This window comes from Lonchura striata, chromosome 17 (genome assembly GCF_050655825.1).
Source record: "Lonchura striata isolate lonStrDom1 chromosome 17, ASM5065582v1, whole genome shotgun sequence".
NCBI classification, from domain to species: domain Eukaryota; kingdom Metazoa; phylum Chordata; class Aves; order Passeriformes; family Estrildidae; genus Lonchura; species Lonchura striata.
The window spans coordinates 981,046-1,008,176 of NC_140719.1; the positions used below are offsets into that span (position 1 = coordinate 981,046).

Below are 27,131 nucleotides of genomic sequence, written 5' to 3' on the forward strand. Positions count from 1 at the left end.
GGGGGGGGGGGGGGGCGGTAGATCGGTCTGGTCCCGGAGCGGAGGGGGCAGGAAGATCTGAGTGCGGGTCCTGGGCAGCCGTAGGACTCGCATCCCGGGCCGCCCCGCGCAGTGCACGGAGCCCGGTGTCCCGCCCGGGTGGGCCGAGGCGGCGCTGACTCAGCTGGGAGAGGCGGGCGAGGAGCAGGCGGGGGAGGAGGAGCGGCTGGAGCCGCTGCTGCCGAGCCTCTCACCTGCCCGGCTCCGCCATGGCCCGCCGCCTGGCCGCCCTGCTCCTGCTCCTCGCCCTCGGCTGCCTACTGGGCATCCTCGTCCTCCTCCTCGGCTCTGGGGACACACGGGGCCCGCCGAGCTTCAAGGTAAGCGGGGCGGCGCGGAGTGGCGGCGGGCACCGGGAGGTCCCGGGCTGCCGGAGCTGGGGGAGCCGCCGTGGGCACGCCGGTGCGCGGCATTCCCGGTGCGCGGCACTCCCGGTGCGCGGCAATGCTGCCGCGGGACAGACGCCGGCATCAGAGGATCCCCAGCGTCACGAGAGGCGCCGGGGCTGAGGGGTCCTCATCTGCGGGGAGGGCCGCAGGGAACAGCCCCCGCCGGGTGCGCAGGGACGGAGCTGCCCCAGGAAGAGACCCGTTGCGTGGCATCTCCGCTGCGGGACCCCCCGGCTGCGGGACCCTCGGCCGTTCATCCTTTGTGCTTTAAAGCGTGCGCTTTGGGAGGGGAATCTGTTGGACACACTGAAAAATAGCGGCCCCCCAGGTCAGAGCAGCCGAGTCAGCATCTGCTGCTGCTCTGCCTGGGCCAGGGCTTCCCTGCGCACCCCAGCATCTCCCCGGTCTCCACTGCATTGCCTGAGCCAGTGCTGCTGGGTGACAAATGCACTTTCCTTTGAATACAAGCTGCTGGGGTTTTTTTTTCCTTTTTCGTTGTAAATTCGGATAATGAAAAAGGTTCCCGAACAATTTCTTGTTGGCCAAGTACTCCCTTTTTGCAGGATAAGTCTTTTGTTTTTAAAATAATCCCAGGCTCTTGTCCTGAAAAATATTTCATCTAAAACCCCCTTTTTCTTGTCCCAAGCAATTTACTTGGAAACTTTCTAAGCCAGCCTGCATACCAGATGTGCTGCTGCCTTCTCTCTGGGTTTGTCAGATGTAATGAAGACTAGAATGAGAAAACAAGCTGGCTTAGCAACTATGACCCTTTTTGCTCTTAGTATAATTTCCAATTTTATCTCCTTCTCTGTGACACCTTTTTTGGCCACGTTACTACATGCCGGGGCATCTTGGGCTGTGCCCTGAGCTTGCTTCAAAGTAGATTTTATCTTTTGGAACATGGAGGAATTAGATCGGTACAAAGACCCCCAAGTAGCACTTTAATCAGCCTGGAAAGCCTTTCTTCTTCCTGGTTCCAAGATGGACTTTTGGTTTTAAACCAAAATAATTCCCAGAAACTTTTCTCTTGTGCTTTTTTTGGTGCTTTTTCTCCGAGTGGTAGCACCTTCTAGTTTGTAGGCACTGCTGTGGTTTGGGGCCAAGCATCCCTGAACACCCACCTGGGTCCTGACCCTGTTCTGCACAAGGCCTGGCCCAGGGACATTGGGCTCCTGGACATGCCACGTGCTGTAAGGTCCAGCATGGTGTGTGCTTCGGTGTCCAGCAGTGCCTGCTCCCATTGGGCTGGCACTAGGAAGGTGCTGAGGAGTTGCTTTCACACAAAGCCCAGTACTGTTTGGAGAATGCAGAACTTTTGTGTTATTTTAACTCAGCCCAAAAGATGCCCACATGGTTTAGAGGTCAGTCCTGCTATGAGAGACCCTAGGCACATCTTCTGATGGCCTGGACAAGATGTGGTCCTTGCTGACTCAGTGCATGTTAGCTGCTGGATAGTGCTGTTCACTGCTGAGCTACAGCTCCACATTTTCCCTTTCCGGCTCCTTTGCATGGAATATAGCTCTAAAACCACCCTGGATTAGTTATCTTGCTGCTGAGGGACTGATCCTTCCCTCATGGGTCTGCAATGGAGCTCACAGCCTGACTGCCCTGAGCTGCTGCCTGCTCTTGATAGCCCTTTTCTTTCTTCTTTTGGCAAATGTATCTCTGGCAATTTCTATGTCCTGTGGCTGCTGTTGCTACTGCAGCAGGAAGGAAACCTGTCACAACTCACTGCAAACCTGGATGCTGCATGCTCTCTTTCAGAGAGGCAGAATGGTGGGAGGCCAGGGATGAGCCCCTCATGTGACATGGGCAGCCTAGAGCGATGGGGGCTGGAGTCCTGGGCATTGCCATGGGGCACAGTACCAAGCAGCAGCACATGGGCCATTCTCAATGTCCCCATCTGCCTCCTCCCCTGGGCAGAGCCATACACTGATCAGAAGCCCCAAGCACTACTCATGGCCTTTGGGAATATGACTGTCTTCTGTGTCCCCTCTGCAGGGGCTTCAGGACTGAGCAGCCCTGACTGGGGCTGGCCTGAGTGATGTTGCATTGGGGCAGTGCCCTTGGGACTATGGGTGACCATGGAGGCAGCAGAGATAGGGCTACCATTGGAAAACTGTCCCAGTGTGGGGCCACAATGGAGATCCCTCTGTGTCCCCCCTGCCTGCAGCATCACCAGGGTCTGGTCAGAGGGTTCTGTTAGAAAAATCCCTGTGCCACCAGGAGATGCTGGTGTTGGGGACTGTTCCACATGCATGAGGCCCTGTCAAAGCCTTGGGCGCCAGCAGGCAAACATGCCGAGGCAGATAAGAGGGGTGATGGAAGCCAGGTGCTGGCATGGGAGCGCACCAGAGCATCCCTGTGTCTCCCCAGCCCTCATTTGCAGTGTGCTTGTTAGCAGGCACAGGGCAGCTCAGCTGGCAGAGCTGAGGGCAACACTTACACTGCAAATCACTATTGGGGTGGGCTTTTATCTCCCCTCCTCATGCTTCCCACCTGTAGGGCCCCTGGAGCCCACCTGCCCATCCCATGGCTCAGCCATGACTCAGACCCACACAGCAGCGCACTCTGCTCTGGGGAATGCAGTGGCTCTGATGCCCAAGCCCAGGTTCTAGGCAGGAACAGAAGCTAAGACAGGGACAGGATCTGGGGCCAGGGGTTGGCACCATTGCACACCACTGTAGCTGACCCCATTCATGAGTTCTGTGTGAATGCTGGAGGCATGGGGTACCCCTGGGACTGGAGGAGACAACATTTCTTCATCATTGGGAACATACTAGACTGCTCATGTCTGCCTCGGTGCCTTCATGCACCATGAGCACAATTTCTACCCCTGTTTACCACGACTGGCAAAGACATCTTCTCCACAGGGACAAGCTGGGATGCCAAACCCTGTGTCTTCATGAGGGGGCTGGCATGAGGCTGTGGTGGCTCCTCTCCTGCTGGGGTGGCTGCGGAGTGAGCTGTGGCAGCAGCTGGCCAGGCACTCTCTGCAGAGGCAGCACCATCGTGTTGCAGCACCTTACCTCAGCCAGGCCAAGTGCTGCTGCCACCATTGCCAAGGCTGCATTACCATGGGTAACCATGGGTAACCCATGGGTTACCCCTCACTCACCACTCCACACCTGGTGGCAATGGGCTGGGTATCAAAGAGGAGATACCCCCCCACCCCGACCCAGAGGTGTTGGCAGCAAAGGGCACTAGGGTGAGCCTACATGGCACAGCCAGTTCTGCATCCTGCCCCAGCAGTGCCACTGTCACACCAACATGTCACCTCTGCATGGGACTTGCTCTGGGTGCAGGCTCTGTGCTGCAATGCACTGGTGGTATGTGTGCCCATGCTCACCTATGCACAGGCCCCTCCTAAATGCACGTGTGCACAGACATGTGCACCCATGTGCACACATGATGGCACACCCATGTGCATGCACATCTCATCTGTGCACACCCACATGTAAGCACCCCCACATACCTGCATCCACACCTAAAGTTGCACACACCTTTGCATGCCCAGGCACAAACACGCAAACATGCACAATCCTGCAGCACACATATATGCATGCACATGTGCACACACATGTGTGTACCTCTCTACATGTGCAACTCCACCCCAGGAATGTATCCCCATGAATACATCCTGGTACCAGCTCTCCAGGAGATGGGAAGTGTGGCACAGCCAAGCCAGCCCTGCTGAAAGCAGGAAGAAAACCGGGAACCGGCCTTCCCCCTGTCACAGCTGGTGGGTCTCCTCCTGCTCATCCTAGAGCCAGCCACACAGCCATGTCCCTTCCTGCCATGGGGTGAGTCTGGCATCCCCAGCATCCCCATCCCAGGCTGACCGCACTCCTGGTGGGCAGCACCAGGTATCCCTGGCACTGCAGGTCATCCTTATTGTTTCATACTCCAGCATCTCTCAGCCCTTACCACCATGTAGCTATCCCTGTCTCCAACCTTGTCCCTCTCTGTGGACTTCAGCCCCTCCACAGCATCTCTGAGTCTACTCCTAGGGTCTTGGCTGTGCTCAGCCCCAGGTTTGGGGGTGACCTATTGATGCTTTCCCGCTGGGGACAGCCTTGTCAACCTGCTCCTGCTACTGTCACTCCAGGTGATATTTGGGGTAATGTGGTGCCTTGTGAGCAAACCAGAGCCATCTGCATGGTAAAAGAGGGTGCGTGGGCACATGTACCACTGAGGTGGACTGATGGGGTCCCCTGGAGCTGGACCCTCCTCAGACTCCTCTGTGCTTGGTCGGTGACTGCTCACCTGGGGACACAGGGGTGACCACAGGACTCCAGGGAGGCGAGGCTAGGCAGAGGTTGCTCTGGTGAGAATGGACTGGGGTGCCATGTGCTGGGTAAAGAGGGTGTTGAGAGCCTAGAGCACTCACCTCTGCACCCAGCCCAGGAGGCTGGGGAGAGGTGCTGGGGGGACTTGTCAGCCTCTTTCCTCCTCTCTGCAGTGTTTGTCAGGAGCTGAAACTACTCCGCTGCTCCAGCCTGGCCACAGAGGAGGATTTTCTGCTGGCTTTTAGCTTCTGGCCCAGAGCATGAGCAAATCACTGGGCGAGTCTGGGAGGGTCACCCACGTGAGATGGTCCCCTGAGGGAGCAGGAGGTACCACTGGTGCAGTGCCATGGGTTCACGGTGTAACTGAGTCTACTTAAAAGTGGGGACCTCAGGTGTCCCTGACACTTCTGTTGCCTGAGCTGGTGAAAACCAGGTGATAGGGACAGGGGTAGCATGGGGCACCCATGGCAGGCAGGGCTGGGGTGGCTTCCAGAGCTGGCAGGGAGAGAAGCTGCCTGCTCCAGCCCTTGGCTCTATTGAGTCTGAACAGGGCAGGAGCAGAGACTCTTAAGAGGTTTAAGCCTTAGCTGGCTTCACCCCAGAGATGCTCAGTTGGGGTGGTGCCGGGTCCTGCCTTGCTTTTCCCCATACTCACAGCCCTGAGGGGGCACAGTGGGGGCCAGCATGGGCAATCCCAAGACCATGGGCAGCAGGGGCCAGGCAGAGGGGTACGCCCAAGGATGCTGCAGGCAGCATGTATGGTGTTCCCTCCCTGGGAGCTGGGTAACCTTGTTTGGCAGGAGGAGCTGGGTTATTTATAGCCAGAGAATAGCCAAGCCATACAAGGGAAGGAGGGATGAGGGGCCTGGCTGCCCTTCTTTGGCCAAGAGCATCTCAAGGAACCATTTCAGGTGTCTCTCCCCATCACCAGTCCCAGGGACCAGCTAGCATGACTCAGCAGGCAGCCGGGAGTGATGGTAGCCTTCAGTGGAAGAGCCCCCTGAGCTGCACTCAAGGGGTCCCCTAACCCAAAAAGCCAGAGTCCCTGTTCCAAATAGCATTCCAGAATGGCCAGTATCCCACTCCCAGTGACATGCCAGGCAGTGCCCTCTTTTGGCAGGTGTGGGCCCAGCAGTGCCTGGCTGGGCTGAGCAAATCTGCCTGACAGATGATGCTCTGGAGCTGCTGGGCACTGACAGGGTAGGAGTATGGACTGCGCTGAGTTCAGTGTCTTCCCTTGGTAAGGGCTGGAGCAGCCAGGGGACCTTCAGCCTCCAGGTCTGACCCACTGCCTTCCCCCTGCAGTACGGCATTGTGCTGGATGCTGGGTCCTCCCACACCGCCATGTTCGTCTACAAATGGCCTGCAGACAAGGAGAATGACACCGGGGTGGTCAGCGAGCACGCCATGTGTGACGTGGAGGGTAAGGGCTGGCCCTGGTCGGGGGTTGGTGCAGTGTCTGTTGCATCCCTGTGCAGGGCAGCATGGTGTGAGTGCCCCTGCCATGCCCAGCTGCCTCCCTCTGTATTTACCAGCATAATGACGTGTTCTGAAGGGTTCAGCTCTATTCCTAAAACATCTCCCAACTCCCCCCAAGGCTGGCAGATGTGCATGCTTGTGATTTATATTTTCCTGGCAGGTACTGAACCACCAGGGAACAATCCAGCTCCCCGCCTAGCCCAGTGAGGAACCAGGGTTGGTTTTTCACTCTCCATTTATCAACCTTTCCCAGACTGTCAGCCAGCAGGGGTTTCAGTGTGGGCAGGGAGATGTGGCTGGACCCTGGATTGCTCCATGCCCACAGAAAACTGCCTTTTGGACAGCCTGGAATGGGGAAAGCTGCTCACCAGGCATCTTCTCAGAGCATCATCCCCTCACCAGCAGGGAGCAATGCTGTTATCCCTTCACAGGTCCTGGCATCTCCAGCTACAGCTCGAACCCTCTGGCAGCTGGGACAAGCCTAGAGCACTGCCTGAACCAGGCCCTGAGAGATGTGCCCAAGGAGAAGCACACGGGCACCCCGCTTTACCTGGGTGCCACGGCTGGCATGCGTCTACTCAAGTGAGTGCTCAGGGGGGCCCTGTTGTGCAACTCTGACATGCCAGCTTGCCACACACAGCGGGGATGGAGGTGGTGAAGGATGGCTGAAGTGTTGCCTCTTCGCTGGGAAAGCTCTTCACCACCCACCTGCCCCGTGCTGTGTCCCCTGCAGAAGTGGTCCCGCCTTTCAGAGCAGGATATGCTCTGCAGAGCACAGCCAGCACAGTGCTAGTGGGGGCTGGTGGGGGGGCCAGCACCAGGATAACCCACCCAGACTTTTTGGATGCTAGGAGGAAAACCCCTTGCACCCACTGCCAGCCTGATGGGACATAGTGAGAATAATCACCCCTCAAAAAGCACACAAGGGGAGGAGCTGTGCTCCCCTCACTCAGCCCAGGCAGGATGGATTCCATTGTCCCAAGCAGGGAGGAGCACACTTCATTCCTGCTACTTGCCTCCTCCAGCAGAGACAAAGGGAATTAGCTAGTGTTTTTTTGGGACATGCCTATGAGTACCCAAGCAAGTGCTCACCTCTCTCCTGGACCATGCTCTGGCAGTGCTGGCCCTCAAGGGCTGTTAGTATAGGGAAGGCTCTGCAGCACGGTGGCATAGGTCTGTCACTCTGCCCTCTCACTTGGCCCACAGCATTGCGGACCCACAGGCGTCGGACGCTGTCCTCAGAGCTGCAGCAGCCACGCTGAAGATGTACCCCTTTGATTTCCGGGGAGCAAAGATCCTGTCAGGGGAAGAGGAAGGGGTCTTTGGCTGGGTCACTACAAACTATCTCCTGGAGAACTTCATCAAGGTGGGCATATAGTGACATCCAGTGGGATGGCTGTGGTGGCTGGGCAGCTCATCATATGCTTATGCTTGCTCTTGTCCTCCTTGGCTCAGCGTGGATGGCTCGGAGAATGGATCCAGCCACAGAAGAAGACCCTGGGGGCCATGGACTTTGGAGGTGCTTCCACACAGATCACCTTTGAAACCATGGACACAATTGAAAACCCCAGAAATGAGGTGATGCTGAAGCTGTATGGCCAGGCATACAAAGTGTACACGCACAGCTTTCTCTGCTATGGGAGGGACCAGGTCCTCAAGAGACTGCTCTCCAAGTTCCTCCAGGTACAGTGTATGCTTGATGTGGATGCTGGCTGTCACACGACCCCACAGCTGCCCCCTCACCTTGGTCTTTATGCTGTCCCTCAGCCCTGGACCAGCTGCACACCTTTACCAGCCAACTTGTGTTTTACCCCAGCCCTCTCCTGTGTTCCCAGGGCTTTCTCCCACTGTCTCCATTAGATGATGCAGCTCTTGGCTAGAGCCAAGACACCCCAAGCCATTTTGAGATACTTTTGTCAACTGCTCTGTGTCTGGCTGCTGAAGCTCTGGGGGAGCTGTACTATGCACAGCTCATGCACCCCATGTGTCCCTCCTCTGGCAGGTTGAGAGCTACCAAGAAACTGTCTCCCATCCCTGCTGGCCTATGGGTTACAACAAGAGCCTGTTGATGAGCAGCATCTATGACAGTCCCTGCACACAGAAGGAGAGGCCAAGCCTTGCTCTCAACACCACTGTTACCTTGGTCGGCACTGGGAATGGGAACCTCTGTGCTCTGCATGTCAGCAAGCTCTTTGATTTCACCAACTGCTCCTTCTCTCACTGCTCCTTTGATGGTGCTTTCCAGCCAAAGGTTTCAGGAAACTTCATTGTAAGTCGCATAAGAGGAGGGTGCTGACCTGGCTGCTGGTTGGGCAGCTCCCCAGCATCATGTCACAACAAAATCAGACCCCCAGCTCTGCAACAGCAGTAGTTGGTGCCCACCACACTGGCCAGAGTGTCTGCTCATGGTCAGAGAGTTTACTCCTAGTCTGTCTCACAGTTGCACCTTTCCCTCTATCAGGCCTTCTCTGCCTTCTTCTACACGGTGGATTTCATACAGACCGTGATGGGAAGACCCGTGCACCTGCCCAGCGACCTGAAGGATGCTGCAGAGACCATCTGTGCCACCAGCTGGAGTAAGGTGGGCTCCTTGGGCATCATGGGAAGGAGGGGGCTGCTTCATGTGGGGTATCACCTAGGCTTTCAGACAAGCCCTTGAAGGTCACTGGGTTTCCTCACACCAATGGAGTAGGAGGAAGGCAGTTGATGGCTCCTACATGGGACTGGGAGGGGACTAAGATGGTTATGGGTAGCCTTGGCCTCACAGATGTAACCACTCTGAGCTTCAGACACAGACACAAGCCTGGCCACTGCTGGTTTGACCCCTCTTCTCTTTCCCTCTGTGCATGTCATGCAGTTGCTCCTGAAAGCACCAAAACTGGAGAAAAGGCTGCCAGATTACTGCGCTGTCAGCACATTTGTGTATTTGCTCACTACCAAAGGCTACAGCTTCAACAACCACTCCTTCCCCAACATTGCCTTCCAAAAGAAGGTGGGTAGCACCAAAATACATCCCCATCCCATGGAATCTCTTTGGAGTTAGGCCAAAGAACCCTGCAGCAGAGATGATCCCACATGGAAAAAGAGCCAAGCAGAATCCAGGAACATCTCAGTGAACAGGAGCAGAATGGAACTCTCAGTTTTTGGAGGGATCTCCTAGGAGATGGAAACAAATGATCTGAGCTGGCTGCACCTGTGGGCAAGCAGAGGCTCGAGGGGGCTGTGGGCTCCCCACACTCTTCTCCCTTGGGCTGACACTGAAGCTGTCCCAGAAAGTTCTGTAGCACAAGTCTTACGAGGAGCAGCTGAAAGAGCTGGGGCGACTCAGCCTGGAGAAAAGGAAGCTCAAGGGGACCTTCTCACCCTCTACAACACTCTGACAGCAGGTTGTAGCCAGGTGGGGGTTGGTCTCTTTTCACAAGTAACATGTCAAAGGGCAAGGAAATGGCCTCAGATTGTGCCAGGGGAAGTTTCAGTTATATTTAAAGAAAAATTACTTCATGAAAGGTGGGCAGGCATTGGAACAGGTTGCCCACGGACAGGGTAGTTACCATCCCTGGACGGATTTGGAACATGTGCAGATGTGGCACTTGGGGACATGGTTTAGTGGTGGCCTTGGCAGTGCTGGCATTACTAGTTGGACTCCATGATCTTAGTTGTCTTTTCCAACTTCAGTGATTCCATGATTCTATGGTCTCCTGAGGCCCATGCAGCTGGGCTGGCTGGATGGTGACCATGCCATGCTGTTTCCACAGGCAGGAGAAACCTCCATTGGCTGGGCCCTGGGCTACATGCTGAACCTCACTAACATGATCCCGGCAGAGAAGCCCTCCTCCCACAAAAGCATGCTGTACAATTACTGGGTCATCCTCATCCTGCTCTTTGTGGTCACCACCCTGACATCCCTGGTGACTGCCATCTGCCTGCTCCGGCACAGCAAGTCCAGCATAATCTGATGGCAGGGACAGGGTGAGCCATATCTGCAGGACCAGCACCATCCTACCTGCTGGAGGCTCCATGGTCTGAATGCTTGGGATGTGGCAAGCGCTCAATGTCCTCTTCCAAAACCTGACACCATCCCAGAAGGATATCTGTGTCCTTTTGCCCTCCCCTTGCCCTCAAGCTGCAGGAAAGGAAGGACAGAAGAGGATCACTGGCCCTGTGGGAGAAGGGCTTAAATGTTTCCCAGCACTACTCAGGGATGGACTCTGGAGCAGGCTTGGAAATGGGACATTCAGAGCTAAGATACATTTTTGCCACCAGAGCTGAGCTGAACTGGACCAATGAGCCCAAGCAACAACAGGATTAATTTTCATTAATTTTCATGTGTATGTGTATGAATGGGGAATATTACTTACACTAGTCCTTATAGCCAACTTTGCTAGCCTGTCCCTGGAGCCTCCTGGGGAGCTCTGGGCATGACCCAAAGCTCACATTGTCTTCCTGGCTGATGTACAAACCCCACTGACCTTCCTGAAGGCAAGGTCTTTTCCTTGGCCATTGGCCTCAGCTTTGGGTAAGGACTTAGCAACAACCAGATGTGGGAAGATGGCAGCTTCCAGGTCCCCCTTCAACAACCAGACATGATGTCTTCACTATCCCCATGGTTTCTATGCCAGACTTGTCTTTGCCACAGCCAGAGACTCCTGCACACCCCAGTTCCTGCAGCTCTGTGCTGCATGGCCATGCTGGCACAGAGCCAATGAGCTCCCGCACTGTGGAGCTTTGCTCTGCACTGGGATTTGAGCCTAGCATCACCCCACACCAGGCAGCGAGAAGGATGCACCTTCATTGCCAATTGAGTAAGAACAGGGATGTACAAACATGAAGAAGGTTTGGTTTTGTTTGATTTTTTTTAATAATCTTAAATAAACCTTTGTAACCACTGCTATGGCCCAGTGGCTTGTGATCAGCAACAGGCAGTTCAGCCTGGCTGTCCTATGGGACACATCTACAGGTCAGGCTCTGCCCGAACATCTCATTCCTTGCAGCCTGTCCAGTGCTGAGACACCGTCACAGCTCTGTGCACTCTACCAGCCTGGAGATGACCTCAAATAGACCAAGGTGGGCTAAAAACCTCAGTCCAGACCCAGGCCCACCTGGAGGTGGAGGAGCTCCAGTCAACCACAGTCACAAAGCTCGTGCTTCCCCAGTGCTGGAGGTGAAGTCACCTCAAAGCCAGGAGCAGGCAGCTCAAGCGGTCCCTCACTGCCAGTCCCCAGCAAAACAACCTGCCAGCAGCCTCCACTGCCAGGGCCCAGTGCTGGTGCTCAAGGGTGGCAGCAAAGCAGCTCACATTTGCTACTGCAGTCACTGGCAGCTCAGGATATACATCACAGTGCTCAGCAGCTGCATGGGACTGGTCCCAGCCCTCCAATCCTTTGAGAAGCCTCTCCCTGCCCTGCACGTTCCACAGACACTAGAGAGGAGTGGCTGTAGGGAGCTGCAGTTTCTCACCACCCTCTTTGCTCCTGCTGGCAGCACCAACTCTGCTCTAGGTGTTTGCTCACTTCCCATCCACCCTGCTCCAGCTGAACTCCTGGAATGCCATGCTTGACTTAACACACCTGCTCCCCGCAGCACTTGACTTTCAGCTCTTCCACTGTGTCATGGTTTAACACTGGCTGCTCTCCATCTCTCTGCACAGGGCAAACCTGATTCCAGTTCAGAGGATGCTATGAGCCTCCAAGCCCAGCTTCCTCCCCAGGCTCATCTCCTCAGCACAGGGACTCCCTCCTGTGGTGACGTTCAGGGCCTGTCTCTCACACGGAGAAGGCACTTCTGGTTCCTGAAGTTGAAACACTGCTCTAAGAACCTGGGCAGCTCCCAGAATTCAGGCTGGGTTTCTTCTTCTAAGAAACTCAGCTGCAGCTGAATCAGAGCTGGATGTCCACCAAGAGCAGACAATCTACCTAGTCACGACTTGGAGGACTCAGTTCAGGCCTGTTCAGGTAAGTATGAAAAGCCTTGCTGCTGTTGTGGAAGGGACGTGGGGACTGGCTGGACTCAGAAAACACAGGTGACACAGCAACAGCTCTGCCCTCACAACTTAGCCAAGACCTGTCTGTGCCTGCAGTCTCAGCGCAATACAAGTGCTGACTGTGACTACCATCACCACAGAGGGACCAGAGCTCTCTGCTCAAACATTCACTGCAGAGGTTGCCTCAGACTGACATTCACCACCTGCTCTTCCCTTCACCTCATCCACAACGAGTGCATTCAGCTCTGAACTTTTATTATACCCCCAGTGCAATGTGCAGAGGCCATGGGGCAGGCAGCAATCCCTGAGGTGTCTCCACCGTTCTCTCTCTTGCAGGATCAAGTCCTCTGAGCTTTTCAGAAGAGTCATCAAGCCCACCACCCTCATGGTGGGCAGTGTGATGGGCAGCGTCAGCTTGGGCAGGCAGGAGAGGGTGAAGGACACGGGCATGGCAGGGTATGCTCTACTGGCTACTCCACCACATCACCGTACCTGTTCCTCCTCACCAGTGTTGCAGCGCCATCCCTGTCCTCTGCACTAGTGAGGTTTTCTGCAACAACAAAGTACAAGTTCCCTGGACCTCCAACTACCCTGGTGAGTTTGCCAAGCATGGGCAAAGAACCAGAGCCTTGGGGAAGCATGTAAAGCCTCTTCAAGTTGGCCTAGCTTTAGGAGCTCAAGGTATGTATGGGAGAAAGCAGCAAGCAGCAACAAGAATTGTCCAGCAGCAGCTGTCTTGATGCCCTTCCAATTCCACCCACCCTACTGAGCAGCAAATCCCTCCAAACCTCAGTTGCTCTCTCCATCCCTTACCTTCTCCTTCCTCTTCCAGCAAATGAGCCTTTTGTGTTGGCTTTCACAAATACCCAAAACATGCAGGGCAGAAGGCAGCAGCAAGTGCACCCAACCCACATCATCAGCCCTGCTCAGGAACCCACTGTGCCAAGTGCACAGAGGAACAGGGGAGGCATGAATCCTGGTAAGGAGCTCCACCCACCATGGGTGCTCCTGCTCCACCCCTTGGCTACAGGGTGCCAGTGTGGGACTTAATAATGAGATTTTGGCAATGACACGGCCACCAGCTAAATTACAAGACAGGAACAGCAAAGTAATGATTGCAGCAGGGAAGAACGAGGCACAAGAAGCTCAGGCAAAGCAGTAGGACAATATGACTATACCTGTGGGCTGAGACACCCCACCAGTCACAGCAAGCTCTTGTAGGGACTTGCCCGTCTCCAGATAAATCCAGAAGTTGGAGCATTTCTGTGTCTCAGCTCTGGTTACCACGTAGCTTCCGAGGGACCCTGCAGCTGGGGCGGCCGAGGTGCTCCTGGGAGTGCCAGCAGCACCACGGTGGGGACAGCACCTGCTGCCGCGAACCCTCCTGAGCCCTGGGGACCGGGGCACAGGGAGGTGGCTGGAGCCAGAGACGAGCCTCCACAACAATGGCAAACACCCCTCTGTACCGCTCGGGCTGGGCACTTACCCGCAGCCAACAGCAGGCTCCACTGCGGGCTGTACGGCAGCTTCTGCCGCGCCATCTTCTGCACCACGAAGGCGGCCCCGCTGCCTGCCGAGACCGGGACCAGGGTTACCGGACACGGCCGGGACGTCCCCGCTGCCCCCGGGGAGCGACCAAGGCCAGCCCGGGGAATGCCGGGGTGGCTGGACCGGCCCGTACCTGCCAGGAAGGTGCCGATGCCCTTCATGAAGGCGTGAGACTGGCAGGCCGCGTACTGCTGCAGCGCCTGTGGGGAGGCGTCAGCGCAGGGCCGGAGGCCCACCCAGCCCCCTCATCCCCAGCCCCCTCATCCCCAGCCCGCCCGCACTCCCAGGCCCCCCAGCCCATCCCCCGCGGGGCGCACCGGGTGCTTGGCGGCCACATCATCCTCCACTCGCCGCACGCCCAGGTTCACCATGGCGAGGCCGCCGGGCTCGGCCCCGGGCAGGACCCGCCCCTTCCGCCGCGGCCACGGCGGAACGGGCCGGACCGTTTCGTGTGCTCCGAACCGGGACAGGCCAGCTCCTCTGCTACTGCGGACCCGACGGCACCGTCTAGTGAGAGCGGGGCGGGAGAAGGAGCAGGTGGGAGGCGGGCACGGGGCCGGGCGGGGGTCGAGCAGCCCTGGCCTGAGGTGCTTCCTCCCGCAGTGTGACCGACGCGATGAAGGTCTGGGCCAGGGAGCTCGGTGGCTGGTCGGCGCTCGGCTTTGTATGTACCGGCGGGAAACGGGGAGCGGCGGGAGAGCCCAGGGCTGAGACCCGGGGTGCCGGCGGGGCAGGGATGGATCTAAACCCAGGCTAGGCCGTGTTGGACGTGCTCTCCTCCTCCTCTCCCTCTGCAGCGGTGCCCGCCGGAGGAGCTCGGCGCGATGCTCAGGTGGGTGGCACTGCCCTGCGACCTCCCTCGCTGCGGGCACCCTCTCGCCTGGGCTCCCCCCAGCTCGCTCGGAGCCCCCCTCTCTCGCGGTCCCCTCACCCTCGCTCCCCGCAGGGCCGCCCTTGCTCACGGGGCTGCCGCGCTGAGCCTGGGCCCGGGTTCGGCCGCGCTGCGGCTCCCGGAGCAGCCGCAGTGCCCGGCCCTGGCCCTCGCCCCGCTGCCCGCCGCCGAGGCGCGCAGCCGGCTGCATCGAGAGCCTGGAGAGGCGCCTGGAAGGTCGGAGGTGGGTTTAGAAGAGGGGAGGGCTAGCCGCTACTGCCACCTTCACGGGATCGTCATCCCCACTTGAAGTGCCCTGGGTGTCTCAGTTCAGCCGCAGCAGGAGAGGGCTTCACCCCAAGTAGTTTCTTCTCACCGGTCCCAGTACGTAGAAGAGCTGCTGCCCGTCACTTCCCTGTTCGGGCTGACCCATTCTCAAAGCTGGCCAGGGTCTGCACCAGACCTCCACAGGCAGAAGAGACCGTGACTGGGCCCAGAGGATACAGTGGTCTGTCTCCATGGCCAGCACCACACTAGCATCCTGAATGTGGGAGTCACCTTACAGATCTTTGCTGGAGGGGTCTGGAGAGATTTTGGAGCAGCAGCAGTCTGGATGGAAGTGCTGAGAGGAGAATGGGGCTCAGTTTGGCTGTGGAGGGAGCTCGTTAGGGAGGCTTGAAGTGCTGCATGCAGAACTGGGGGCCTTTGTCACGAACTTTGGCTCTAGCTCCTGTCTCAGTAGCAGTGGAGACATTAGCATCTTCCTGCAGCCCTGAGAAGAACACTGCCCAGAGTCAGCAGCTCTTCTTGCCAGGTAGGCACTGCCTGGGGCACCTGCCCTGCTCCTGCAATCTTTTGTCTTCTCCCTCCTGGAGGCTGCTGGTCCTGTATCCATGTGCTCTCCAGGATACTCTGGAGATACCCTTGGTTGTGGCTGCTGTCAGCCACCTGTTGTCCTGGTGCTCTTCCAGGCAGAGCAGGGGCAGGGCTTAGTGCCAGCCTCAGAAGGAGGGCAGGCTTTGCTGTGCTTCCAGACTGGAGGCTGTTGTGGATTCATGGCTCCTTTTGGGAGAGGAGGCCTTGTCTGGCCCTTTCTTGCCCTCTGTGGCTGCTGGTTCTGCCAGGCTGGGCTCCTGGAGGCTCCCCCTGGCCGCAGAGGGACTGGCAGGGCTGCCAGAGCTCCTGGGTAACCTGTAATTTGTGTCCTGCCTGTTCTGACCGAGGCAGACCCCAGTCCTAGGAAGTGTAGGGCTTCTGGCTCAGCTTTGCCAGCCAAAAGGAGGCTACCAGGGGAGTCTCTCATTAATCCTGGTTTCAAAAGGTCAGTGCTGGGGCTGGATGCTGCTCCTGGGCACCCTGCAGGCTCTGCTCCGAAGTTATGTGTCAGCAGGGCTTGGGGCTCGTGACTCTGATGTTTCCTCCATTTCCTTCCAGCAAGAAGGCGCCATCTGGAGTGAATTTTGAGGACTCCTGATGGGTGCTGTCCTGTGCCTTGATGACAGCCCTATGGACCCCTGTGTCTGAACAAGGAAGTGTCCCTATTGTTCCGGACCTGCTGAGCTCCTTGACAACAGAGGCAGCAGTACCTGGCAGCCACCCCTTAGCTTTCCCCTTTGCGGGGAACAGTTGGAGCAGAGGGGACACCAGCATGGTGGGGTTTTCCCCTGCAGCTCTTCCCTGCTGGTAGGGACTAGCTCCTGACTTCACTTACCATGAACTGGTGGAGTTTGGATGGAGCTTTGATGCCGTGGAATGGAAAGATTACCTGTGCTTTGCGTCTTGCCTGTAAAGATGTTTTTAGCCAGCTGGTCTCTGGGTGTGTCTGTCCATTCTGCTGCTCCTGTTCTCGGGAAGCTTTGAGCCTGTTTCAGCTGGACCCAGATGTCTGGGCCTCAGAGAAGTTCCCTTCTCTGCCAGCTTTTTGCAAGTGGGCTGATGGGTGTGTGGTTAGAACCTGGCCAACCTCTCTGGAGAGCTGGGAGGGTGGATTCTGCACTGCTGGGCACCGGGAGAGGATGAGGATGTCAATACAAAGCCTTATGAGGGAGGAGCTGTTGGGGTGGTCACTCCAGACTCACACTGGTCTTACTTGCAAAGCTTTTATTGATTTCCAGGAACTCTGAAGCTTAGCTTGGGCTTTCCCTGCTTTGCAACCCCCAAGTCTATTGAGAGCTTCCTAATAGTGAGTTTTGGGGGTGCTGACCTGTGCCCATTGCCTATGCTATCCCACTCCAGCTCTGTTCTTAGGTCTCTATGACTGTACCAGGTCCCCTCACCTGGTGCAGGTGTGAGGGTACCCTGTGGTGCCTGCTGCCCAGGTGGGTGGCACAGTGTGCCTGCCTGTGCAAGTGGCTGCAGGGCAGCTTGTTGTCCCCAACTCTGCTCCTGCCCTCAGCTGGGCACAGCTATGGCACCGATGGTGCCTGTGGCTGTGCCCTCTTGCCCTCATCCTCATGCTTGAGGAGTCACAGAGCTTGTCCTGGTTGTGAGGAAGGGTGGGTGGCACAAAAGGGGCTGAGCGTACTGCAGATTGCCGCCAGCACCTGTGTGCCAGTGGAGGGAATTTGGGTGCAAAGGGCACAGCTCTCCTGAGCCCCTGCAGGCAAGGGCAGGGTGGGCGCTGACCTCCTGCCTGACTCCAGCCTTGGCCCTGCACCCACCAGGGCACGTGCCCAGCTCACTGCGGTGCCCGGACCACAGAACGATAGGCTTGTATAATCTCTTGGCTGCTGGGGCAGGTGTATTGGAATTCCTTGGTTTCACTGACACTGTTGAGGTACCGCCACACACCCCGCAGGTCCTTGGGGATCCCAAAGTGGCGGTAATGCTGGCACACGACCTGCAGGTACAAGCAGGGGAGACTTGTCTGACACTGTGCCAAGGAGGGCTCTACCACCGTGGCAGGCACCAGTTGGGAAGGGTGGGAGGGAGCCAGAGACATTCATGGACAGCACAGTGGAGGGCTGGCACTCGGGATGCAGAGAGGAGCGGGATCTGTAGGAAGACATGGTGCTGGGCGGGGCTCCTGGGGAAAGGGATGCTGTGGGCCACAGAACTGAGAGACCAACTGGGAAAGGAGCAGGGGCTTGCTGTAGGTACCAAGAGGAGAGTGAGCACATAGGGATGCCAGGGAAAGGAGAAGGGCATGGTGCTGGGATGCCCATGGCTTACCTGAACAATATTGAGCTTCGGCAGCAGGTTGCAGTCAGCCAGCGTGAGGTGGTCTCCATCAAGGAAATGGCGCTGGGAGGCCTGGAGGTGGGGGTCCTGGGCCAGCTCGTGCTCCAGAGGGGTGCTCAGGTAGTCATCCAGCTTCAGCAAGGCCCGCAGCAGGCTCCGCTGCAACGCTGCAGGGAGGGTGGCCAGGTCACAGTACAGCCCTGCTTGCAGGCATAGGGCCCCTGCTCTGCTGTGGCCTCCTGCCAGCCCAGCCCAGGTGTCCAGGCAGCACCTGTCAGCCTCTTCCCACCTGGCTCAGGCTGGCACCTGCCTCGGCCCTCCCACAGAGACCTGGCATAGTCACACTGGCCCGTGTGGAGAGGGCAGTACCTAGACAGACCCGACTGGACTGGGTGGGGGGACTGGGAAAGCTCAGTGTGACCAGGCTAAGCTTTGGGGTGTGGCACCCAAGAGGTTGCATGGGGTGCTCCTCCACCTGCTCCTCACCCTTGTCCTGGGCAGGTACTGGGTTCTTGATGAAAGCAGAGAATTTGTGGAAAATGTCGTTCCCAGCCAGGCTTGACTCCGGGTACTGTGGGACCAGACTGGGGCACCTATGGGGACATGGGCACAGCTGAGGCAGGTACCAGAGGCTGACAGGCTCATGTGCTGTCAGCCCCCTCATCCCTCAGCTTGTCCTGCCCTTCTTTGTGGGGGGCCCTTCCTCCTCTCAAGGCAGCACCAGCCACTGACATGGGGGGGCCCAGCTGGTCCTCCAGGAACTCCTCAATGGTGATGGTGTCGGTCTTGGGCTCGCCGTTATAGAGGAGGACGGGCAGCTGGGCACCTGGTGCGAAGTCCTTCAGCACATCCAGCGCCCTATGGGAGATGGGTACACCACTGATGCCTGGCATGTCCAGGGTTCTGCAAGGCACAGTGTGTGTGTGTGTGTACGTGTGTCCATACTGTGCAAGTGTCTCAAGCAAAGGGAGTTCTGGTGGGCTGGTGCACAAGGTGGTGCCCTCAGGCCCCATCTGCCTCAGTGTGTTCCCAAGGAAATACCTCCCAACCTCCCCCAAGCACCAGTGGTCACCTGGGGAGGTACAAAAAGCTCCATGCATCCCATAGTGCCCACCCTTCACATCCCTTCCCAAAGTGTTGGTGACCTACCAACCCCCCACCCTGCACATGATCCTGGCCCCAGGGCTGGCATCCCTTGGGAGGGGGACACCACTCACCTCTTCACATCCACAGTGGTGAGGGTGAAGGGCACCCCTTTGAGCAGCAGCATCATGAAGAGCCGCTGGCAGAAGGGGCAGTGCCCTATGCTCTCCCCGTCTTCGCTTGCCTGTGGGCACAGAAGGAGAGCTCAGCTGCCCTTTCACCCTGGCATGGCCTCAGTGGGATCTGCCCCAGAGGACACAGAGTGAAGATGCTAAGGCACATGCCCCAGCCCAATCTGGAAAGCTGTGCACCTGTGTGTGGCACCTGCTATGCCAGGCAAGGTGCCAGCTCCTGGCCCCTGCCTGCTCCCTGAGCCTCAGTGCCACACCCCAGAGCAGCCACATAGCACAGCAGGTGCTGGCCACGGCACCCTCTGGGGACAAGGACCTCCTGGCTGCGGCAGCCTCACAGTGCCAGTGGGACAAGGGCTTGAGAGCATTAGTGGCAGCAGGGGTGGCAGGGGACAGTCCAGCAGCAGAGATGTGCCAGAGGAAGGTGACACATATACCGGTGGCCCTGTCAACCCCAGCCACAATCCCAGGTGAGCCCTGTCCTGGCCTGCACAGCCAGGCAGACTGCCCTGGCTAGGTTGTGGCTAGGAAGGGCCTGGCAGGTGCAGGCAGATGCTGTGGTGCTGGCCTGCTAGGCCCTGCTTTCAGGGGTAATCTGGTCCAGCCTCCCCAGGTTTAGCCCCCACAGCCCCTGTGGCTGCAGGGAGGGAAGCAGCAAGCAGCATGCCCTGGAAAAGAGCTCGAGCTGCCCACTGCCTGTACTGCCTGCTGCCCCCTGCCTGTGCCCCACTATGCGTCTGCCCTGCCCCACTGCCTGTTGTCAGCCTCATTGCCTACCCAGCTACCCACTATCTGCCCCCCTGCCTGCCCAGTGCCTCACATCTGGGTACTGCAGTGGGCATGGGCAGCCCAGTCACCCCACCACAGCACTGCCAGGGTTGGTTGCCAGGGCCACCAGTGGCCTGGGGCACTTACCTGAGGACCCCCCCTTACCTTGATAAAGAGCTGGATTTGGGGTTTTTCGGCCATGCTGCGTGGCGGCTGCTGCTGCACTGCTGGCTGCATTCTGAGTGCCCCAGCTGAAACCACCGCCCTTCCCAGCCCACATTCCTCCTCGGGGTGCACCCGTTCCCACCCACGCCTGGCCCCATGGCACAGATGGGACACCCCATCATGGGGCCCTGCAACTATGGTTGCTGCCAACCCCAGGCCAGTAAGTGCAGCTGGTGGCATTGCCAGCTGCTGCCACTCTTGCCTGTACCCCCAGCCACCCAACCCTGCTTGAATGATGACAAGCACTGGGCACAAACCTGTGTTGTGCCCCAGGACTCCCTGCCCCTAGCAGGATCCTGCACCCCCACCCTGGGCACTGCCACTCTCCTCCTCAGCCCAGGCCTTCCCAGGCAGCCAGCCCTGCCATTCCTCTCATGCCCAACTACACAGCCTCAATGGATTTAGTTATTGTTTTTTATTTAAAACGATCATTATTTTCACATTTCATCTTTTTGTTTGGTAGCAATATACAGGCAGCTCCAAGATGTCCCCACCCCCAGGGGCCCCACACCCAGGGCTTAGCATGGCACTGGCGCCATGCCCGCGGCTGGTGGCCAAGGACGTGGAGGGAGAGGCAAGGCTGGAAGCGGGGCCAAACTCAATGAAGTGTTAAGGCAGCAGCCACCCCTGCCCTGGGGTGCTACCTTCTTTGGACTGGTAGCTACCTACCACCTTTGGACTGACTGTAGCACAGCGACTGTGCCCAGGCAGCACTAAGCACATGGCAGGTAGGCCACCATGGCCACCCAGGCTGTATGGGCACTTCCACTGACCCTCAGAAGCCATGCGGATGACAGCACGGTGGCAGGGGAAGACTGGGTGGACGGGGAAGACACTCTGTGACCAGGGTGCAGTAACCTGGAACAAGAGTGTAGTGTGGCAGGTATGGGCCAAGGATAAAGCCCAGAGCACAACAGCACTGCCCACCCTGGGGTGCCCCAGGGTACCACCAAGGTGACAGCTGGGGACTCAGAGATGACACTATCCCCTCTCCCTGATGGCAGAGGGTAAACTTTGAGCTGGCTTGTCCCCTAGCATCCCCTGAGGAACGCAGAGTGTGGCCAGCTCGAGAGCAGGGGCACACTGGTGGGGGCTGCGCCCCTGTGCTCTCCAAATCCATCCCAGATCCAGCCAGTTTCCTATATGCCATTAAAAAAAAAAAAAGTCTGAAAAATCTGAAAATAGAGCTTCTTCCCCCGTTTTCCCCCTATTGAAAATACTGTATATTAGATCACAATCCATAGCAGGTGGTATATCAGCATGATAGGACCAGAGGGCAAGGGGACAGATGAGGTCAGGCCCTGCTCCTGTGCCCAAATGGGGCCAGAGCCAGCCTCTCCCCACCTCCCATAGCAGTCAGCTGAGGTTCCTAATGCTGCTCAGGCCCTTCAGCCAAGCCTGTGCTAGGGAGGCAGAGAGAGCATCAGAGCACACAGGGCAGACAGACCATGGCTGCTCGCCAGGAAGGTGCATAGCCATCCTGAGGTGCTGCCAAAGACTGTGGCACCCAGCAGTGGTGGGGGCGGGGTCAGCATCACAGGCCCACCTCTGGGCACAGCTGCAGCTTGTTGAGAGCTGCAGGCATCAGCCATAGGCCCCGTGGGTGACATAGCAGCAGGACCCTCTGCAAAAAGGAGGGGCACTGCTGACAGAGAGGGTGCCCGCTGCTGGCCAGTGACATTGCCAGTCCCACTACTGCAGTCCATCCTTCCCTCCCCACCACCCCAGCCACCACTGCCAGGCTGCTGGCACCCACCCAGACTGTCCCGACCTCCTACCTTAAGGCCACCCCACCACCAGCTTCCAAAGCCAACCTGCGGTGCTGCAACCACTCCCCCAGTACCACCAGTGACCCAACAATAAGAATCTAGTGCAGCTGGTTCCTTGTACAGGGCTGGACACTGAGGAACAAGTGTCAGGGCAAAAGCGAAGTGGAAGGGGACACAGCAGAAAGGTGGCAGAGCTGCAGCAATGCTCTGTGATAGGGGAAACAAATGGTGAGGACAGGCAGAAGGCAGGATCAGAGACTTGAGGGTGAGGGACATGATATGGGGCAAAGGGGATAAACAGCTGGTGCCAGCATGTGAAATACCCTGTGAAATACCCCTCTGCCCACCACATGCCTCTGCAACAGCACTGCTGCCTGGAGACGAAGCCAGTACCCAAGGCCAGGCAGGGCCAGGGCGAACAGACCCCAGGGTGGGCAGGATGTATACTAGTGAGGCTGAGACTCCCAGTGACATCCCACTGGTGGCAGAAATTGGTTATGGATGAAGGACCAGAGCACCTGCCCCAGTGGTGCCCAGGGCAGCATCAGCCTGGGGTGATGTGGAAGCAGCCATCCTTCTGGCTCCACAGGGCCAGGCCTGGGGAGGTACCCACAACCAAGGGTCCCCAGAGTAGGTGTCCAAAGGCACCACTCACAGGCCTGTTGTGCCCCAAAGCAAGTGGGGCTGGCAGTGCTGGCACCAAGCCATGTCTTTTCCTTCATGGTCTTCATCCATGGCATGTTGAAGACCATACCCCCAGCACCACACGGTGATGCTCTGGTGAAGCTGAAGGGGGCAAAAGCCACCCCAGTGGTAGCTTGTAAGGTCCCTCCAGGCATTGCTGTACCCACTGTGTCCTCCCTGGCATGTGGCTACAGCTGCGGCAACTCCACTCCACGGGGCAAAGGGAGAGGAGAGGCCAAAACGGTTTGGTGGCTTGACCAGATGGTTGTCGCCAGAGTCTCAGCACAGAGTGTCCGTGTTGAAGGAGAGCTGAGCCTGAGCAGGGAGAGAGGCAGGGCTCAGGGGCTGCCCACTTATCCAGCATGCCCAGGACCAAAGTCTGGCACAGGCGGCAGAGCAGAGAGCCCCTACCTCTCCCAGACCCAGCCACTCTATTGTGTCACCTCTGTGATGTCACAGCACCCAGTCCCAGGGTCTGTGGCAAAGACATGGGTGGGACCAAGAACACCCAAATCTGGGGACAACCTCTCACCCTCTCCTCCTCAAAGCTGATGAGGCCTTCGTCGTCAGTCTCCAGGTCTTCCTGCTCCTCCACCATGAGGGCCCGCAGCTCAGTGGGTGCGGTGCGGGGGCGCAGCAGACTCAGCACATGCTCCAGGGGTGACTGCAGGACACTGCTGGGGCTGGTCTCCTGCTGCTCTAGGTTGTCACTTTGCTTCTTGGCAAAATTCACAAACACCTGAGGAGGAAGAGACAGGAGACTCAGGTATTTGCAAGCACCTCTACCCCATGCTTGCCAGGTTGGGACCCAGGGCATCCTGCCGTGCAGTGGCTGCCACCATGTTCCCCATCTAGCTCAAATCCCTGCCCCAAAGGCAGATCCTGCCTGGCACTTTGGCACTCCTGGATGCCGGTGGGACAAGCATCCAGCTGCCCGTGTTGTCTCTGGTCTTACATTGTCCAGTGTAGTTTGGCTGACAGAGTAGTCTTCAATACCCAGCACATCCACCACCTGTTCCATCTTGCTGAAGACCTGTGCCAGTGAGATCTGGTCCGACTTCAGCTGGTACTGGGCCTTGGTGTGATGACGCTCCTGGGGGGTGATCACCAAGGAGGCATTGAACCCTCACTCCCAGATTCCCTCCCATCACCCCATGCAGGATGAAGGCTGCTTGTGCCCTGAAGTGGGGGCTGGCAGGGGACAGCATGGCCACCATAGGCAGCTCACCTTGAGGACAGCCTCAGGGAAATTACGGTTGAAGAACCTCACCACCTCCTTGACATTGAGGCTGGACTTGGTGCGCACTGTGATCATGTAGCCATCACCGAACCTGCACAGGAACAAGGCACCGAATGAGAACCTGTCCCCTCATCTGCACCCCCATGACCCTATGGAAGGGGATGATGCTCTCAGGTAGCCACTACTGGCACTTCAGTGACCCTGTTCCCTGCCCACCTCTAAAGCAGCACCCACATAGAGGGCTGGTATGTTGTCATGGATGCCACACTGTCACCCAAGCATGGGGATCCAACCCCCTCCTGCCCAGTAGCACATACAGACTGCTGGGCGCCATGCAGGCATTCTGAGCTCCTGCCAGGCTCTTACCTGTTCTTCAGGTGCTGAATGCTGCCGAGACACTTGAGCCGCCCATTCACCATGATGGCCAAGCGGGTGCAGAGGGCCTCGCATTCCTCCATGCTGGTGTGACAAAGGAGGGTTCAGTGGAGAGCACCAGAGAACAATGCCAGGGCTATGGTGGGGGTAGGTGGAGAGCTGGGCCTCCCAGGCCATTACCCAAGTGCTGTGGCCCCACCACCAGGGTTGAGAGAAGGCAACAGAGGATGTCCCAGGATCCCCATGCTGCTCATGCCAGGGACCGGGGAGCCAAATGCTGGGGAGCCCTCTCCCTCCCACAGAGCACCCCAGGTGCTTGGAGGCATCATGGGGACAGAACCCCTCTGGACCTGTGAGATGTAAGCACCACGGAGCGACCCGTTTTGATGACATCCAGGATGAGGTTCCAGAGGAAGCGCCGTGCCTTGGGGTCCATCCCTGTGGTTGGCTCATCCTGGGAGATAGACAGCACCCTCAGACATGCCAGACCTGGGACGGACCCTGCCAGCCTTTCCTGGCCTGCGTCCAGCTCAGGCCACCATCCCACACTCCAGGAGATGCATGGTGTGTGGTGAAGGAGGGGGTGGGCACCTCCCACCCGGAGTCATTTTTCTACCCTCAGGGCGCACCAGGAAGATGAAGGCTGGGTATCCGATGAGTGCGATGGCTGTGGATAGCTTCCTCTTGTTGCCCCCGCTGTAGGTGCTGGCAGGCTTGTCTGCATACTTGGTCAACTCCAGCTTCTTCAGTGCCCACTTGACTACCTGCAAGGCGTGGGGGACTACTGTCATCCTGCCAAGGCTACGGAGCTGGCAGAGCAGGCAGGGGTTGGGCTTCCTGGCACATCAGCTGCTGAGGGGACTACTAGCCATGTGCCAGTCAGGGAAGCCCCATGTCGGCTCCTGGCACAGCCGTGAGCACTGGTGAGGACCTGTGAATGAATATGCCTGGCCCTGGCAGCCTATGTGGGCACACTGACCATACTAGGATGGCACTACCACGAGAGCAGGAGCACTGGCTCAGGCTGCCGCTGCTGTCCAGTGAGAAGCCATCCCTGTGGCACAGCACCAGCCCTTGGATGCTGCCAACTGCTTGCCCAGAGCCTTACCCGCTCCTCATCCTTCCAGGGGATGCCACGCAGGCGGGTGTAGAGCTCCAGGTGCTCCTGGGCCGTCAGCTCATCAAAGAGCGCATCGAACTGGGGGCAGTAGCCCAAGCTCTGCTGGACCTGCAGGAGCTCCTTCAGGATGCTGTGGGAGAGGATTGAGGGTTTGTGGGGAAAAGGAATTATTTTTGTGAGGACTACTGCTAAGCCCCCTTTCACATGCCTTTACACTGGAACATCTTCCCCCAGGTAAAACCCCACTGGGCAGCCTCAGCACAGGGCCACTGTCTATTGACCTACATCCAAAGCTGATGGTCACCCAGGAAGACACAAGGCTGCAGAGTCCCACTGGGACACACAAGTTCACTCATGGTGCTTTATCCTGGGAGCCCTCCAAGCAGACCCCATCCCATCCCCAGGAGAGCAGGCAGCCCCCAGGCTCCCCTTACCTGTGTCCATTAATGAAGGCCTCTCCACCTGTGGTGCTTTCATCCCCTGTCAGCATCTTGAATGTTGTGGTCTTGCCCGCACCATTGACGCCCAGCAGCCCAAAGCACTCCCCAGGGCGCACACCCACACACAGCCGGTCCACAGCCAGGATGCGTCCAATCTTGCGGGACTTGTACACCTGGCAGGGAAGGGGATGGGGATTCAGCCCACCAGCAGCCACCTGGACCCACTGTCCCACCCACATCCCTGGGCTGGGCTGGTCCCTGGAGTCTCCTTGCAGCCTGATGCAGCCCCCACCTTCGTGAGGTTCTCGATCTTTAGCATGTCATTGTCGGCGTCACCACGCAGGACCCGGTGCCTCTCATTGGCCACATCAATGTCATCCTCAATGGGTTTGGTGGAGACAGGCAGGCGCCTGTGGGAGGGGGTAGAGACAGGAGGGAATGTGGGAGCAGGAGCTGCACCCCTGACAGGACTGGGCAGCTCCCACTCAACACTGTCAGAAGGGCAGCCCGAAGCTCAAGGATTCCAATGGCAAATCTTTACCCCAACATCCCTGCCCTGTGCCACACTCACTGGGGCTTCCGGAAGAAATTGTACTGGCACATGATGGTGATGAAGAAGCCAACAAAGCCTTCAATTGTCATGGCAACAAGCCCCCGTGTCACGATGTCCCATTCAAAGGGTGATTTCATTTTATCAAACTGCCCTGAATAGGAGGAAGAGCAGAGAGCAGCTGGGGACACCTTCCCATGGAGACAGCTTGGTTGTCCCTCCTGAGTTGACCCATAACAATGACACTGCTCACCCACCACAGCTGCCTGGGCTGACCACAATACAATACCCTCTCAGAGCATGGGTGCTGTGGAAATCATCTGGCAACTTTTCAACCTCAGTAGGATGAATCAACCCAGCTGAGAGTGGGATCAGTAGGATTTGTCAAACCCTGACCCAAAACTGTCCCTCACAATGCCAGCAGCACCTGGATTATGTACAGAAACTGCTCAAAAAACAAGAGAGCGCAGGAGCTTCTGGGCCAGGATGAAGCTGTAAGTGGCAAAAGGGTTGCGTTGGTTGGGCAGCACAGCCCCCAAGAAACCCTGTCTGTAAGGAGAGTCCCTGCAGTCCCCATCCCTCCTGTCACAGCACAGACCCACCATGGCCCACCACAGACAGTGTGCAGCATCAGCAGAACCACACATCTCTGTCAGGGCTCACACCGTCTTCTCCCCATGGGGCTGCTAATTGGGATGGCCCAAGGAACCACTTTCAGCAATATTGGCACCATGCTGCAGCTGACCCTCAGCCATGTCTTTTTCTGTGGCCCATCTAGTCCATCCCCTTTGTTCCAGGTTGCTCTGGGCCTCAGGACACTCCCATGGGGCAGGCAGAGGGGATGTGCCAGCATTGTAGTCCCCTCCAGCTCTACATGCCCTGGCACAAGGGAAGGATAGAACAAGAGGCCA

At 57.8% G+C, this 27,131-nt stretch overlaps 5 protein-coding genes across 17 annotated transcripts in view; 2 read left to right on the plus strand and 3 right to left on the minus strand.

Annotated features, from left to right (window-relative positions):
• The window catches only part of TMEM141 (transmembrane protein 141), a 49,387-nt gene extending 35,257 nt beyond the window's left edge, over positions 1-14,130 (minus strand). For 2 of the 6 annotated variants that reach the window (XM_085593960.1, XM_085593959.1), the window contains exons 1-4: positions 14,042-14,130; positions 13,858-13,924; positions 13,663-13,746; positions 13,355-13,567 (exon numbers count right to left, since the gene is read on the minus strand). In XM_085593960.1, coding sequence (XP_085450086.1) covers positions 13,355-13,567; positions 13,663-13,746; positions 13,858-13,924; positions 14,042-14,095 — 418 coding nt within the window. In that variant the 5' untranslated portion in view covers positions 14,096-14,130. Of the gene's footprint in view, positions 1-12,414; positions 12,727-13,354; positions 13,568-13,662; positions 13,747-13,857; positions 13,925-14,041 lie in introns of those variants that run through there. The other 4 variants (XM_021533650.4, XM_021533649.4, XM_085593962.1 and 1 more) reach the window with 4 other exon arrangements.
• Positions 25-11,083, plus strand: ENTPD2 (ectonucleoside triphosphate diphosphohydrolase 2). Its single transcript, XM_021533646.4, has 9 exons — positions 25-359; positions 6,023-6,140; positions 6,628-6,778; positions 7,403-7,562; positions 7,652-7,879; positions 8,199-8,465; positions 8,658-8,777; positions 9,054-9,188; positions 9,952-11,083. The coding sequence occupies exons 1-9, from the start codon at positions 249-251 to the stop codon at positions 10,150-10,152; spliced, it is 1,491 nt and encodes a 496-aa protein (XP_021389321.1). The 5' UTR covers positions 25-248; the 3' UTR covers positions 10,153-11,083.
• A 23-nt stretch (positions 14,131-14,153) lies between the features above and the next one.
• Positions 14,154-16,399, plus strand: LOC110472187 (uncharacterized). The gene is made up of 6 exons (XM_085593997.1): positions 14,154-14,234; positions 14,328-14,388; positions 14,522-14,556; positions 14,671-14,839; positions 15,823-15,916; positions 16,030-16,399. The coding sequence occupies exons 2-6, from the start codon at positions 14,341-14,343 to the stop codon at positions 16,050-16,052; spliced, it is 369 nt and encodes a 122-aa protein (XP_085450123.1). The 5' UTR covers positions 14,154-14,234; positions 14,328-14,340; the 3' UTR covers positions 16,053-16,399.
• A 279-nt stretch (positions 16,400-16,678) lies between these two features.
• Positions 16,679-20,131, minus strand: CLIC3 (CLIC family member 3). 2 transcript variants are annotated; one of them, XM_085593996.1, is made up of 6 exons: positions 19,983-20,130; positions 18,993-19,102; positions 18,508-18,633; positions 18,262-18,368; positions 17,767-17,942; positions 16,679-17,434 (listed from the first exon to the last, which is right to left on the minus strand). In XM_085593996.1, exons 1-6 carry the CDS (start codon positions 20,052-20,054, stop codon positions 17,273-17,275), a joined length of 753 nt encoding a protein of 250 aa, XP_085450122.1. In that variant the 5' UTR covers positions 20,055-20,130; the 3' UTR covers positions 16,679-17,272. The 2 variants fall into 2 exon arrangements, with proteins under 2 accessions (XP_085450122.1, XP_085450121.1); XM_085593995.1 differs by lacking the exon at positions 18,508-18,633 and having other exon boundaries at positions 19,983-20,131.
• A 311-nt stretch (positions 20,132-20,442) lies between these two features.
• ABCA2 (ATP binding cassette subfamily A member 2) overlaps positions 20,443-27,131 on the minus strand; it is a 33,871-nt gene continuing 27,182 nt past the window's right edge. For all 7 annotated transcript variants that reach the window (XM_085593941.1, XM_085593940.1, XM_021533637.4 and 4 more), the window contains 11 exons: positions 26,242-26,374; positions 25,963-26,080; positions 25,665-25,843; positions 25,219-25,360; positions 24,740-24,874; positions 24,461-24,564; positions 24,102-24,194; positions 23,724-23,826; positions 23,451-23,588; positions 23,028-23,234; positions 20,443-22,810 (listed from right to left, as the gene is read on the minus strand). In XM_085593941.1, the coding sequence (XP_085450067.1) occupies positions 22,775-22,810; positions 23,028-23,234; positions 23,451-23,588; positions 23,724-23,826; positions 24,102-24,194; positions 24,461-24,564; positions 24,740-24,874; positions 25,219-25,360; positions 25,665-25,843; positions 25,963-26,080; positions 26,242-26,374 (1,388 nt within the window). In that variant the 3' untranslated portion in view covers positions 20,443-22,774. The remainder of the gene's footprint in view (positions 22,811-23,027; positions 23,235-23,450; positions 23,589-23,723; positions 23,827-24,101; positions 24,195-24,460; positions 24,565-24,739; positions 24,875-25,218; positions 25,361-25,664; positions 25,844-25,962; positions 26,081-26,241; positions 26,375-27,131) is intronic.

What these genes read in the sequence shown, in the direction of transcription:
- ENTPD2 (XM_021533646.4), top strand. Translation starts at nt 249, where the DNA reads ATGGCCCGCCGCCTGGCCGCCCTGCTCCTGCTCCTCGCCCTCGGCTGC. An exon ending in TGCTCTCCAAGTTCCTCCAG is followed by an intron (nt 7,880 to 8,198) that starts GTACAGTGTATG and finishes CTCCTCTGGCAG; the next exon opens with GTTGAGAGCTACCAAGAAAC. An exon ending in ACATTGCCTTCCAAAAGAAG is followed by an intron (nt 9,189 to 9,951) that starts GTGGGTAGCACC and finishes CTGTTTCCACAG; the next exon opens with GCAGGAGAAACCTCCATTGG.
- LOC110472187 (XM_085593997.1), top strand. Translation starts at nt 14,341, where the DNA reads ATGAAGGTCTGGGCCAGGGAGCTCGGTGGCTGGTCGGCGCTCGGCTTT. An exon ending in GAGCTCGGCGCGATGCTCAG is followed by an intron (nt 14,557 to 14,670) that starts GTGGGTGGCACT and finishes CGCTCCCCGCAG; the next exon opens with GGCCGCCCTTGCTCACGGGG. An exon ending in ATTAATCCTGGTTTCAAAAG is followed by an intron (nt 15,917 to 16,029) that starts GTCAGTGCTGGG and finishes ATTTCCTTCCAG; the next exon opens with CAAGAAGGCGCCATCTGGAG.
- CLIC3 (XM_085593996.1), bottom strand. Translation starts at nt 20,054, where the DNA reads ATGCAGCCAGCAGTGCAGCAGCAGCCGCCACGCAGCATGGCCGAAAAA. An exon ending in ACCACTGTGGATGTGAAGAG is followed by an intron (nt 18,634 to 18,992) that starts GTGAGTGGTGTC and finishes CATCTCCCATAG; the next exon opens with GGCGCTGGATGTGCTGAAGG. An exon ending in CGAAGCTCAATATTGTTCAG is followed by an intron (nt 17,435 to 17,766) that starts GTAAGCCATGGG and finishes TTGTACCTGCAG; the next exon opens with GTCGTGTGCCAGCATTACCG.